This window comes from Thalassophryne amazonica, chromosome 10, assembly GCF_902500255.1.
Source record: "Thalassophryne amazonica chromosome 10, fThaAma1.1, whole genome shotgun sequence".
NCBI classification, from domain to species: Eukaryota; Metazoa; Chordata; class Actinopteri; order Batrachoidiformes; family Batrachoididae; genus Thalassophryne; species Thalassophryne amazonica.
The window spans coordinates 42,344,800-42,359,595 of NC_047112.1; the positions used below are offsets into that span (position 1 = coordinate 42,344,800).

Genomic DNA, 14,796 nt, shown 5'->3' on the forward strand with positions numbered 1-14,796 from the left:
TGTGATTTGGTGCTTTATAAGTTGATTAAATTTAAATTGAATACTTGTGGATGCACTGTATTTCTTTTTGAGAATCTAAAGACTCACCTCAGACACACTGTAAAACATGAAATAACTACATCTTTAGCTGCTATTGCCTTGGTATCTGATATATATATATATATATATATATATATATATATATATATATATATATATATATATATATATATATATAAACAAATAAGAGAGGCTAACGGCAGCTGATGAGTAAGGGTGTGTTGACAGTTGTGGCCACCAGGGGGCCTGTGTTCGCGTTGGAGCCCAGGCCCCTGGGCTGCATGTGTGCGCCTCTGCTGCCGTGTGCGGTCATCCGGAGGTGGCACACGCCCTCTGCGTCAGCGAGGACAAACCTCAAAGTGAAGACTCGCAACTCTCCGCCTTCACGTTGTCCTCCGGCTCCAGACTGTCCTCAAGCTCCGTCCACAGGCGGAAAAATGCGCAGGAATAAAGCGCAACTCTTAACATTCTGACGGACCAGAACACAGGCAGGTACCTGAATTTGATTTCTCCTCTGATAACACCTTGTTTTTATTTTGTAAGAATGTTGTAACTTAATGTCCTTATTAAAACCTTTTTTTGCGACAGGTTGTCTCATGTGGGACCCTCTCGTTCATTGTCCAACAGGTTTTTTTTGGGGGTTTTTTTTTTCAGTTGAACAGTCTTTTTGTTTTAAGTATACCTTATCAGTAGTGTTTGAAACATGGCTTGATACTGGGAGCGAATATTGCTTGAATTCACATGTTGGCTTCCGACTTTGTTTGTTGTTTGTTTACTTAGTTTTTGGCAGTGACCCAAAAACCAACCTCGTCTGGACACGCCCCCCCCGTCTGTCAGATCTCTGGCTGCATTTCCATTGTGACCATTAGAGGGTGCTGCAGAAACAGTGGCGTAGTTGTTGCGTGAAAAAAGCAGCGAGCGTTTGAATTGTTTTAAATCGTATAGCACTCGGTGGCTTTTTCGAAAGTCCATATAACATATACATTCACCGGCCACTTTATTAGGTACACCTCTTCAATTGCTTGTTAACACAAATAGATAACCAGCCAACCACATGGCAGCAACTCAATGCATTTAGGCATCTCGATGTGAAGACGACTTGCTGAAGTTGCACCTGAGCATCAGAATGAGAGAAGAAAGGGAATTTAAGTGACTTTGAATGTGAAATGGATGCTGGTGCCGGATGAGTATTTCAGAAAATGCTGATCTACTGGGATTTTCATGAACAACCATCTGTAGGGTTTACAGAGACTGGTCCAAAAAAGAGAAGATATCCAGTGAGCAGCAATTGTGTGGATGAAAATGCCTTGTTGATGTCAGTGGAGAAAGGACAGACTGGTTGAATGGGCAACTGCATAATGTCATCATGTCAATATGGACCAAGATCTTTGAGGAATGTTTCCAACACCTTGTTGAATCTATGCTATGAAGAATTAAGGCAGTTCTGAAGGCAAAAGGGGGTCCAACTCAGTATTAGCAAGGTGTACCCAATAAAGTGACCGGTGAGTGTGTATGCGTGTGTTTATACATACATACACACACATGTGCATATATATATATATAGAGAGAGAGAGAGAGTAAAACTTGCGTACAATTTAGATGGACCAGTGAATTTTGTCAGTTATAATCGAAATCCGCTATATGTATAAAATGGATAAAACCTGTTATATGTATGTAACAGAGTCAGGTGGTGCCAAACAATCTATGGGGAATCTGCAGCACCTATTAGTCTTACATATTTCCTTGATTAAATGCCTGACCTTGAATAGGGTCCTACCTGTTTTAATGGCTGGGTCACAACTTCGTCTGAAAAAAAAAATTCCTGCCTTAAATAAGCGCCGGGCATTATGTGCATTAAGAAGGATTACATTTGGTTGAGTCACTCTTTTGTCTGATGCAGATTGGTACCTTAAAATCCTAAAGCTTGATTATGCTATTACAACTCCGTAACTGTGTGGCTATGCAATGATGACGTACGCGTGACCCTTTTAAAGTTCTGCGTCATGTTGGTGGGCGTCTTAATGCAATTTAGTGCAGGAACAGTGGCTTTTTCTGGATCAATTTTTCCCTCAATGAACTCCACTTCTTTATACAATCAACTTCCAAACCAACGCTACCGATATGTACAGTTTCCCTCCATGAATTGCAGGTCATTTATGCGTCTTTTTCCAACTCCGTGTTGTAAAGTTGGTCATATTTGTGGACCTTTCTGCCAAACATTCCTGTATTTGATCCATGATCGAAATGTAATCGGCATGCCCACTGCAAAAACTTTAACATATAACAAGAGAGGAAGGAATGAAAATATAAAAGTGACCAATCACGGCCCTTGCAGTCATTTAGCAGGTGCACGTCAAGCTACAGAGAGGGTTCACAGCCATGCAGAGCACTCTGATCTAAAGTGGCTGTCTTTGGTTTGCCACACCCAGGAATATGTTTGAAACCATATTACAGTGCAGACAGCAAGCAGGGTTTTGCTAACAAGGAAAACCTGCATGGTGCAGGTTTTCCTTACAACCCTTGGCCCTTACAGTCCTTGACCCTGCGTGGTGGACTGTTGCCCAGCCCTATCTTCCAGACTGGTTATGATTCCAGTACCACGCTGAACCTTTATGGAACTAGCACTAGTGTCAGAAGTACATAAACATCAGGGCTCGTATCCTCGGTGCATCTCAAAGACCTCTCAAAGAGCTCCTAACTTAGCCTAAAATATCCTGGCAAGGACTCCCAGCCTCAGAGAGACCCAAGAGGTGTCTGAGAGAAACTCTGGGTAAGGAGTTGACAGAAACTCCTATCTTTGTGAGGAGGCGAGGTTGACCCCGTTGCTAGGTATGACGTGGTCCTGTAAGAGCTATGATTGGTTGTCACAGAAAGTGAGGGGTAAATAAAAAATAAATGCGCTTTGCATTCCTACATATGAATGAACAGTACAATCAAGTGCAGTGCAGTTCTGTTTGATGCTGTCCCAGTGTTTTATCTGAAAAATAAGGCCTCCTCCTAGTGGCAGTGTGCCAAAAAGACAAAAGCTCTCCTTGACTTTTATTATTCCATGCAGCTCACCACAAAATTAATTGTTACACGCTTTGAAGGTGTTTAAACATATCTCATTTACATGCCGATTATCTACATATTAAAAGTGTGCATGAGTTTATTAATAAGTTCAATGTAAGTACATAATATAATTGTAAATAAATGCATGACACAAGAAAGTGAAAACATTTATTTCCATTGTGGTCCATTTAAAAATCAAATCAAAATAGATGTAATAATAAAATAATATCAATAATACTGATAATAATAATAAAAATAATGATAATATTAATGTGTGAATATGATAACAACCTAAACAATTTCTAAATACATTAAGACAGGAAATTAACATAAATACATCGATCAAGCTGGTAGCGTGTTACTGTCATTCTACATATCTCTGCTTCCTCTGTGTCTTTTCCACCAGCTTGTCTGCTTAAGACACTCTTAGGCTTCTTAAAAGTCCTCCTCACTACTCTTACAAGTTTGACACCTTAGGAGCTCTCTTAAGGCCTAAGGTGCTTTGCGGCAAACTGAGAACTGTCTAAGAATTTGAGGAATTCTAAGACTTTTCTTAGAATAACTTCACTAGGAGCTATTTTAGCCTTAGGCTACTTCATGCATATGGGCCCAGATTTAGTTTGCCATCCTGTCCTGTGTGAAATGATACAAAAAACAAAAATCAACAAAGTTGCATTTGTCATGTACGTACATGCAAAAAGTTAGGTGTGCAATGAATTTGATCCAGCACACAGCACTGTATCCACAACGCTACATAACTGCAGGAAACTGCATCTTTGAAGTATGATGTTTTGGAGAAACTTGGACCTGGTATGTTGGTCACACTTTAGGAACAACAGTGTTTTATGTCTTTTTGTTAATTTAGTATCTTTTGCTTTTCTTTGCCTTTTTAAACTGGTGACTTCAGAGGCTTTTTATTTTCTTAGTGAAGCAAAGTGACTATTTAGTGTTTTTAAAATTTATAGTAAATGTGTTTTTTAATGAATTTTCAAGTACCTCCATGTTGTCAGTTTCAACACAGGACAGATAGAACTAACAACAGCAATCGTGGATCAGTCATTCAATCAATCTTTCGATCAGTCGTAACACACTTATGACAGGACACAAGTCCATATTTAGAAAATTATGGAGACCTTACAAGCACGGCATGAGAAAGATTGTAGACAAGAAGATATGGCCCAGTCAACATAGAGGTTGATCTCCTTTAGGTGAGGGTGGAGATGTTGGGGGGGCAGGGCAGGTGTGGTCCCTTTCATTCTTTTCTCATTGTTTGTTGTCCTCTGGGTTACCATCCAATCCCCGTTCATGGTTGGAGTTGCTTGAAGGAAGGAGGAAAAGGTCTATTTTTAATTACATGTCAAAGAATACATAATACATCCGGTTTTACATAAGTGGTGTCAGCTTTCTCCGTTGATTTTGTGTACAAACAATGTCTCATGTGTACTTTGGCAGTTTGAGTACTACAGGACCAGATTATTGGTAGAATGTGAGAAACTGGTGTGAATGGTAAATGACAATTTTCTGGTAGGGCTACTGAAATTTTTGGGAGCGTTACAGCCCCATCAAGTCCCAAACAACAGCTTGATGGGACCAGAATGATCAGTTTTTTAAATGTGTGATTCTGCGTTGAACCTGCATAGATTTAAACCCAGTTTATTTTTATAAGAAAATTGTTCTACTTCTTTGTTATTCTCATCCTCAGTTCACAGACGTCCCTCCAAAATGGCCAAACAAAACCAGTGCCATTATGATGAACTCATGAGCTTCTTCTACAACAACAGCGGGGCCAAAGATAAATGGGCCTCCACCCAGCTTACCCTTGTCCAAGTGGTGGGCTCACTTTTCTGCTGCTTCATCCTGGTCTCCAACGGCATGGTCATAGCTGCAGTCATCACCAACAAGAGGTTCCACTACCCCTTCTACTATCTTCTTTCGAACCTTGCTGCCTCAGACTTCCTGGCAGGTATAGCCTACGTGTACCTCATGTTTAACACGGGTGAGGTGTCACAGAGGCTCACAGTTAAGGGATACTTCTTCCGTCAGGGTCTTTTGGATGTCAGTCTTTCAGCCTCACTGGCCAATCTGCTGGTGATAGCCCTGGAGCGCTACATCTCCGTCATGAACTGGAAAGTCCACAGCAACCTGACCAAAAGGAGGGTAACCCTGCTGATCGTGCTGGTGTGGGCCATCTCCATCTTCATGGGAGCTGTGCCGAGCATGGGCTGGAACTGTATCTGCAACCTGGAGAACTGTTCTCAATTGGCTCCCATCTTCAGCAAGAGCTACCTGATCTTCTGGTCCATTTCCAATCTGATCATGTTTCTGGCAATGGTGTCCATCTACGTGAGGATCTACATGTACGTGGTGAAAAAGACGTCAATGCTCACTCCACACACCAGCAACTCCATTAACCGCAAAAGGACTCCCATCAAGCTCATCAAGACGGTTATGGTTGTGCTCGGTAGGTATTTAATATTACTTAGAACTTCAGCCATGTTATTGATGGGCAGGATTGATTTTATTCTGTGAGGGAAGTCCTTGAGCAATTTAAACCAAAGTTTTCAGTAAAAGTGTTGAGAGTTTATCAAACAAGATAGTGTTGCTCCGACTGCAAAATATTTCTTTAAAATATGTGTAATTTTCAGAGTGCCTTGTAAGTCTGATTGTTGCAGTCATGCTGCTCCATGCACAACTGATACCATCAAATCTTCTAAGTAGCTATAAAGAAAGAAAAGATGATGTCATGTCACAATATTTTGATGCATATGTTTTGGTGCAGCTGCTGAGATATGGAATAATGACCACACAAATAGGCACAGGTGGAAAAAGTGCACTTTGTATAGTTTTAAAAGTTTATTTAGTTATTTTTTAAAGTTAGGTTTGTGAATTTGTTGTGACAGTAAGTGGATTGTGCAATTCTGAAAGCCTCAGGAAGCCCTGCAGGTCAGATGGATTTCATGAATAATAAGTGGGATTAGTTCTTTTTTCATACTAGTTACACTGTTGTTAATGTTCTTTTTGTGTACTTTACATGCCTGCAACAACGTTGTCTCATAGGATCTATCTGCTTTAACACTCTTTGTGTACTGTCTCAGTCTTTGACTTTAGACCCTTAAAAAGAACCTGGACTTACTTACTTGAGTACAGGGCTGTAACAAACAATTATTTTAATTATTGATTCATTAGTTTATTATTTTCTGCATGAATCTATTTTATTGTTTGGTCCATGAAATGTCATAAAATGGTGAATAATGTTAATCAATGTTTCCCAAAATGACATCCCCAAATGTTTTGTCCAAAACTTAAAAATATTTATTTTATTGACAGAGAGAAATAAAGAAGCGAGTAAAATAAAAATTCACATCTAAATTTGAATAAGAAGGCTCAAACCCGTTAATCAATTATGAAAATACTCTAAATTATTTACACATTATTCACTTTGCGTGTTTTTAGGAATCCGCTAGCTTAGCGTAGCTACTAGCTCTTAGCCGATTTAGCATGGCGGCTTCTCCTGTCTCTCCCGCACTTTTCTGCTCTGGGTGTGAAATGTTTAGTTATTCCTCGGCCTCCTTTAGCAGTAACGGTACTTGTAATAAGTGTAGCTTATTCGTAGCTTTGGAGGCCAGGCTTGGCGAATTGGAGACTCGGCTCCGCACAGTGGAAAATTCTACAGCTAGCCAGGCCCCTGTAGTCGGTGCGGACCAAGGTAGCTTAGCCGCCGTTAGTTACCCCCTGGCAGATCCCGAGCAGCCGGGAAAGCAGGCTGACTGGGTGACTGTGAGGAGGAAGCGTAGCCCTAAACAGAAGCCCCGTGTACACCGCCAACCCGTTCACATCTCTAACCGTTTTTCCCCACTCGACGACACACCCGCCGAGGATCAAACTCTGGTTATTGGCGACTCTGTTTTGAGAAATGTGAAGTTAGCGACACCAGCAACCATAGTCAGTTGTCTTCCGGGGGCCAGAGCAGGCGACATTGAAGGAAATTTGAAACTGCTGGCTAAGGCTAAGCGTAAATTTGGTAAGATTGTAATTCACGTCGGCAGTAATGACACCCGGTTACGCCAATCGGAGGTCACTAAAATTAACATTAAATCGGTGTGTAACTTTGCAAAAACAATGTCGGACTCTGTAGTTTTCTCTGGGCCCCTCCCCAATCGGACCGGGAGTGACATGTTTAGCCGCATGTTCTCCTTGAATTGCTGGCTGTCTGAGTGGTGTCCAAAAAATGAGGTGGGCTTCATAGATAATTGGCAAAGCTTCTGGGGAAAACCTGGTCTTGTTAGGAGAGACGGCATCCATCCCACTTTGGATGGAGCAGCTCTCATTTCTAGAAATCTGGCCAATTTTCTTAAATCCTCCAAACCGTGACTATCCAGGGTTGGGACCAGGAAGCAGAGTTGTAGTCTTACACACCTCTCTGCAGCTTCTCTCCCCCTGCCATCCCCTCATTACCCCATCCCCGTAGAGACGGTGCCTGCTCCCAGACTACCAATAACCAGCAAAAATCTATTTAAGCATAAAAATTCAAAAAGAAAAAATAATATAGCACCTTCAACTGCACCACAGACTAAAACAGTTAAATGTGGTCTATTAAACATTAGGTCTCTCTCTTCTAAGTCCCTGTTGGTAAATGATATAATAATTGATCAACATATTGATTTATTCTGCCTTACAGAAACCTGGTTACAGCAGGATGAATATGTTAGTTTAAATGAGTCAACACCCCCGAGTCACACTAACTGTCAGAATGCTCGTAGCACGGGCCGGGGCGGAGGATTAGCAGCAATCTTCCATTCCAGCTTATTAATTAATCAAAAACCCAGACAGAGCTTTAATTCATTTGAAAGCTTGACTCTTAGTCTTGTCCATCCAAATTGGAAGTCCCAAAAACCAGTTTTATTTGTTATTATCTATCGTCCACCTGGTCGTTACTGTGAGTTTCTCTGTGAATTTTCAGACCTTTTGTCTGACTTAGTGCTTAGCTCAGATAAGATAATTATAGTGGGCGATTTTAACATCCACACAGATGCTGAGAATGACAGCCTCAACACTGCATTTAATCTATTATTAGACTCTATTGGCTTTGCTCAAAAAGTAAATGAGTCCACCCACCACTTTAATCATATCTTAGATCTTGTTCTGACTTATGGTATGGAAATAGAAGACTTAACAGTATTCCCTGAAAACTCCCTTCTGTCTGATCATTTCTTAATAACATTTACATTTACTCTGATGGACTACCCAGCAGTGGGGAATAAGTTTCATTACACTAGAAGTCTTTCAGAAAGCGCTGTAACTAGGTTTAAGGATATGATTCCTTCTTTATGTTCTCTAATGCCATATACCAACACAGTGCAGAGTAGCTACCTAAACTCTGTAAGTGAGATAGAGTATCTTGTCAATAGTTTTACATCCTCATTGAAGACAACTTTGGATGCTGTAGCTCCTCTAAAAAAGAGAGCTTTAAATCAGAAGTGCCTGACTCCGTGGTATAACTCACAAACTCGTAGCTTAAAGCAGATAACCCGTAAGTTGGAGAGGAAATGGCGTCTCACTAATTTAGAAGATCTTCACTTAGCCTGGAAAAAGAGTCTGTTGCTCTATAAAAAAGCCCTCCGTAAAGCTAGGACATCTTTCTACTCATCACTAATTGAAGAAAATAAGAACAACCCCAGGTTTCTTTTCAGCACTGTAGCCAGGCTGACAAAGAGTCAGAGCTCTATTGAGCTGAGTATTCCATTAACTTTAACTAGTAATGACTTCATGACTTTCTTTGCTAACAAAATTTTAACTATTAGAGAAAAAATTACTCATAACCATCCCAAAGACGTATCGTTATCTTTGGCTGCTTTCAGTGATGCCGGTATTTGGTTAGACTCTTTCTCTCCGATTGTTCTGTCTGAGTTATTTTCATTAGTTACTTCATCCAAACCATCAACATGTTTATTAGACCCCATTCCTACCAGGCTGCTCAAGGAAGCCCTACCATTATTTAATGCTTCGATCTTAAATATGATCAATCTATCTTTGTTAGTTGGCTATGTACCACAGGCTTTTAAGGTGGCAGTAATTAAACCATTACTTAAAAAGCCATCACTTGACCCAGCTATCTTAGCTAATTATAGGCCAATCTCCAACCTTCCTTTTCTCTCAAAAATTCTTGAAAGGGTAGTTGTAAAACAGCTAACTGATCATCTGCAGAGGAATGGTCTATTTGAAGAGTTTCAGTCAGGTTTTAGAATTCATCATAGTACAGAAACAGCATTAGTGAAGGTTACAAATGATCTTTTTATGGCCTCGGACAGTGGACTCATCTCTGTGCTTGTTCTGTTAGACCTCAGTGCTGCTTTTGATACTGTTGACCATAAAATTTTATTACAGAGATTAGAGCATGCCATAGGTATTAAAGGCACTGCGCTGCGGTGGTTTGAATCATATTTGTCTAATAGATTACAATTTGTTCATGTAAATGGGGAATCTTCTTCACAGACTAAAGTTAATTATGGAGTTCCACAAGGTTCTGTGCTAGGACCAATTTTATTCACTTTATACATGCTTCCCTTAGGCAGTATTATTAGACGGTATTGCTTAAATTTTCATTGTTACGCAGATGGTACCCAGCTTTATCTATCCATGAAGCCAGAGGACACACACCAATTAGCTAAACTGCAGGATTGTCTTACAGACATAAAGACATGGATGACCTCTAATTTCCTGCCTTTAAACTCAGATAAAACTGAAGTTATTGTACTTGGCCCCACAAATCTTAGAAACATGGTGTCTAACCAGATCCCTACTCTGGATGGCATTACCCTGACCTCTAGTAATACTGTGAGAAATCTTGGAGTCATTTTTGATCAGGATATGTCATTCAAAGCGCATATTAAACAAATATGTAGAATGGGAGGCAGAGCCTTCAGCTTTCGGGCTCCTCTCCTGTGGAACCAGCTCCCAATTCAGATCAGGGAGACAGACACCCTCTCTACTTTTAAGATTAGGCTTAAAACTTTCCTTTTTGCTAAAGCTTATAGTTAGGGCTGGATCAGGTGACCCTGAACCATCCCTTAGTTATGCTGCTATAGACTTAGACTGCTGGGGGGTTCCCATGATGCACTGTTTCTTTCTCTTTTTGCTCTGTATGCACCACTCTGCATTTAATCATTAGTGATCGATCTCTGCTCCCCTCCACAGCATGTCTTTTTCCTGGTTCTCTCCCTCAGCCCCAACCAGTCCCAGCAGAAGACTGCCCCTCCCTGAGCCTGGTTCTGCTGGAGGTTTCTTCCTGTTAAAAGGGAGTTTTTCCTTCCCACTGTAGCCAAGTGCTTGCTCACAGGGGGTCGTTTTGACCGTTGGGGTTTTACATAATTATTGTATGGCCTTGCCTTACAATATAAAGCGCCTTGGGGCAACTGTTGTGATTTGGTGCTATATATATATAAAAAAATAAAAAAAAATAGTTGGTGATTAATTTAAGACTGAATTAGACCACGGGCTGTGTAATCAGTATCCCTTTGGATTTTTGAGATCATGACATACGTACATCTGGGGTGGGTATGAAAATGTTGGCAAATGAAAGCCTGTGGTACCGCAAACAACATACTTTTTCCCACAAATTTTTTTGCGTTAGTGCCTTTTTTGAGGGTTAGTGAGAACTGCTGACTCAAAATGTCGACACACATCAACTATATGTTCTTAAAAAAGGGTTAACCCTAACCCTAACCCTTCTTCACTGCCATCAGTGATGTTATGGCAGTCGTGTCTGGCACATTTGCACAGAACTGTACACAGAACATGTACAAATGTCTGGATCTCTGCATTTAGTTTTTTTTTCTTTCAGTTACCAATGTCATATAGTTCCATTACACAATCATGCAGTTGCATAAAATCACAATTGCCATGAAATCAATTGGCCATGAGATACGATATTGCAGTTCTGCAATCGATTTGCAGTAAAAACAAAACAAAAAAACTTCCCCGTGACGCAAAACATCCTAAGCCACAATTACCATGAATACGAATGGCCATGAGATCTGGTATTTCATTCATGTAATTGCTGGAGAATAAGTACATAGAGATAAATAAACAAATGAATTAATGAATAAATACATGAATAAAGGCCGGATGATTATTACTGTGAATTAGAATTGTCAGATCATTAGAAATTGTAAGGCTGTGTGTGATCATAATCATGTCTTTCATGATGTCGATTGATGCATCAAATATTGGTCTGTTCTAATTTCTTTGAATATCAATGAGTCATAACCAACAACAGAATTTACGCAGACAAAAACAGCACAATAATCTTCATTGATTTCTATCAACATGGCCAACACATTATATTAATACTTCATAAACAGCCACCCAAGTAGACAAAGGGAATATAACATAGTGAGTCACAGCGTTTGACTCATTATATATAAAATTTTAGCTTACATGAAATTAAATATTAAGCTTATCTACATATAGAAGCTGCAGCTTCTGCTGTCTTTTTGGTGCTTTTGTAGTTCTTTCAACCCGTTCTGAGCCAGTAAAGTGTGAGGCGCATGTCTTGTGTAGTCCACCATCATAAAGTATTGGATGTTAAATTATTATTATTATTATTACGACTGTTATTACTGAAATCTGCCGACATGATCAGGTGTTGAGCGATGTAACTCCTCGATTTCTGCTTGCGCACCTTGCAAAGTCTTCCATTTCGGAATGTATTCTAAAAACATGCATGTCGTCTGTGAAAGTGATATTACTTTGTTCTTTTGGATGGGAAGATACACAAAAATACCCTTTTTCTTCATCCAAAGATGATGCATCCTCTTTACTGTAGGCAGCCATGTTGTTACCACATGTCACTGAACCGGCGTGTTACGGGGATTGTCATTGGCCAGTTGCTTGTAATCAGTGGAACGATTGGTTAGTTCTGTTTTAGGCATAGTAGATATTTCTAACATGTAAACAATGAATTAAAAATCTAAATTACTCATTAATGTACCCAGATATTGTGTGTGAAAAGTAACTGAACATTCCCTGTAATATTCTCTACCAAATATATATGTTGTGTGGGCCGCCAGAAGAGGAGGTACTGCTGGCCCACCACCAGAGGGCGCCCTGCCTGAAGTGCGGGCTTCAGGCACGAGAGGGCACTGCCGCCACGGACACAGCCGGGGGTGACAGCTGTCACTCATTATCTCTTGACAGCTGTCACCCATCTACTCTACATCATCTCACTCCATAAAGACCAGACGTCATCTCCACCTCATTGCCGAGATATCGTACTTCTATGGAGGTAACTTTTCTGCTGACTTACATTAAGAAATAATCTGAGCTCTTTTTGCAGCCGTTTTCCTGTGGTGTTTTCTTATCTGCTGGATTGGCGTTTGGTGTGATTAGCGACGGCTTTGCCTCACACCCCAACCAGATAAGTGTTTAAACAGGAGCTGCACGAGTGTGTGATTTGAGGTGGAGGTGGCATTCCCACCGTTGTTGTTACGGGGTGTACACACACCCACACTTGACTGTCTTTGCGCTTCGCCAGCAGTACCAGATCCGACAGTCGGGGACGGTGATCACCTGGGAATTCGGGACTTGGCGGCTCCAGTATTCACCAGGTTCGGTGGCGGCGGAAATCGTGTGGTTCCGGCTCTTCTCTGGACAGACGTCTTCTATCCTCGAGCCTGCCCACACGTCACCATTGTGGATTGACTGTTATCAGATACTGAGATTGTTTGTATATTCGTTGTGCACCTTCACAGCATTAAATTGTTACTTTTTGGCTCATCTATTGACCGTTCATTTGCGCCCCCTGTTGTGGGTCCGTGTCACTACACTTTCACAACAGGCTATCTTGGCCAGCGTCATGGATCCCGAGGGGCATCACCCATCTGTTGGACAGCCAATGGAAGAGCAGGGTGCACAGGCGTCTGCAGGAGGCGTGCTCGGTGAGTTGCAGCAAATCCTCACCGCCTTTACCGCTCGGCTGGATTTGATGTCCGAGCAAAACGTCATCCTTAATCGCAGGATGGAGGCTCTCACCGCACAGGTGGAAGCGCGCGATCAGAGCGCTGCTGCGGCTCCTCCTCCTGCCGACCCGGTGCCGGATATTAACATTCCACTGGTCGTTCAACGAACCCCCCCACCATCCCCTGAAGCATACATAAGTCCCCCAGAGCCGTACGGGGGTTGTGTGGAGACGTGCGCGGACTTTCTGATGCAGTGTTCGCTCGTCTTTGCACAACGACCCGTGATGTACGCGTCTGACGCCAGCAAGGTGGCTTATGTTATTAACTTGCTTCGGGGTAAGGCACGCGCTACGGTGCTCTGGGAACAGAACTCACGGTTGTTATCAGCATACACTGGGTTCGTGGGGGAGTTCAGAACAGTGTTTGATCACCCTAACAGAGGAGAGACCGCTTCAACAGTGCTGCTGTCAATGCGACAGGGGCGCCGGTGCGCAGCCGAATATGCAGTCGACTTCCGCATCGTGGCTGCGAGGTCCGGCTGGAATAACGTTAAGCTCCGCGCCGCCTTCATAAACGGACTGTCATCGGTCCTGAAGGAGCATCTGGTAGCTAAGGAAGAACCGCGGGATTTTGTTAGGGAGACGCACAGGGCCAAAATGAGGAGGCTGGTCCGCGGGGAGTGTTTTCTCTGCAGCTCAAAGGAGCACATACAGAAAAACTGCCCCAAACGGCCACAACGACAACAACCGCCCTTAGAGACTGGGCTAAGGGGGGGTCATAACATTCACGTGGGACACACACAGATTGCCACACGACTCCCAGTTACAATCCTGAGCGGGGATTTAACCCTTCAAGCCCCAGCACTGGTGGACACGGGGTCAGAAGGGAATTTGCTAGACAGCAGATGGGCAAGGGAGGTAGGGCTCCCTCTGGTGGCGCTTCCTTCACCATTGCAGGTGCAGGCACTAGATGGCACCCTCCTCCCTTTAATCACACACAAGACACAACCAGTAACTCTGGTGGTGTCTGGAAACCATCGGGAGGAGATTGAGTTTTTTGTAACTCCTTCTACCTCCCGCGTGATTTACATGCTAAGGAGGAGGTCAAAGTCCCTCCCAATCTGACGGCAGTGCCGGTTGAGTACCACGATCTTGCTAACGTCTTCAGCAAGGATCTGGCACTCACCCTTCCCCCGCACCGTCCGTACGATTGTGCCATTGATTTGGTTCCAGGTGCTGAGTTCCCGTCCAGCAGGCTGTACAACCTCTCACGACCTGAGCGCGAATCAATGGAGACCTACATCCGGGACTCATTAGCTGCCGGGCTGATCCGGAACTCCACCTCCCCGATGGGTGCAGGTTTCTTTTTTGTGGGCAAGAAAGATGGCGAACTCCGTCCATGCATTGATTACAGGGGGCTGAATGAGATTATGGTTCGCAACCGATACCCGTTGCCATTGTTGGATTCCGTGTTCACCCCCCTGCATGGAGCCAAAATCTTTACTAAGCTGGATCTTAGAAATGCGTATCACCTGGTTCGGATCCGGAAGGGAGACGAATGCAAGACGGCATTTAACACCCCGTTAGGTCACTTTGAGTACCTGGTCATGCCGTTCGGCCTCACCAACGCCCCGCGACGTTCCAAGCCTTGGTTAACGACGTCTTGCGGGACTTCCTGCACCGATTCGTCTTCGTATATCTGGACGATATTCTCATCTTTTCTCCGGATCCTGAGACCCATGTCCAGCATG

At 42.6% G+C, this 14,796-nt stretch overlaps 1 protein-coding gene across 1 annotated transcript in view; it reads left to right on the top strand.

Annotated features, from left to right (window-relative positions):
• Positions 1-393: 393 nt before the first annotated feature.
• lpar3 (lysophosphatidic acid receptor 3) overlaps positions 394-14,796 on the top strand; it is a 32,074-nt gene continuing 17,671 nt past the window's right edge. The window contains exons 1-2 of the mRNA XM_034179920.1: positions 394-531; positions 4,793-5,551. Of these exons, the coding sequence (XP_034035811.1) occupies positions 4,813-5,551 (739 nt within the window). The 5' untranslated portion in view covers positions 394-531; positions 4,793-4,812. The remainder of the gene's footprint in view (positions 532-4,792; positions 5,552-14,796) is intronic.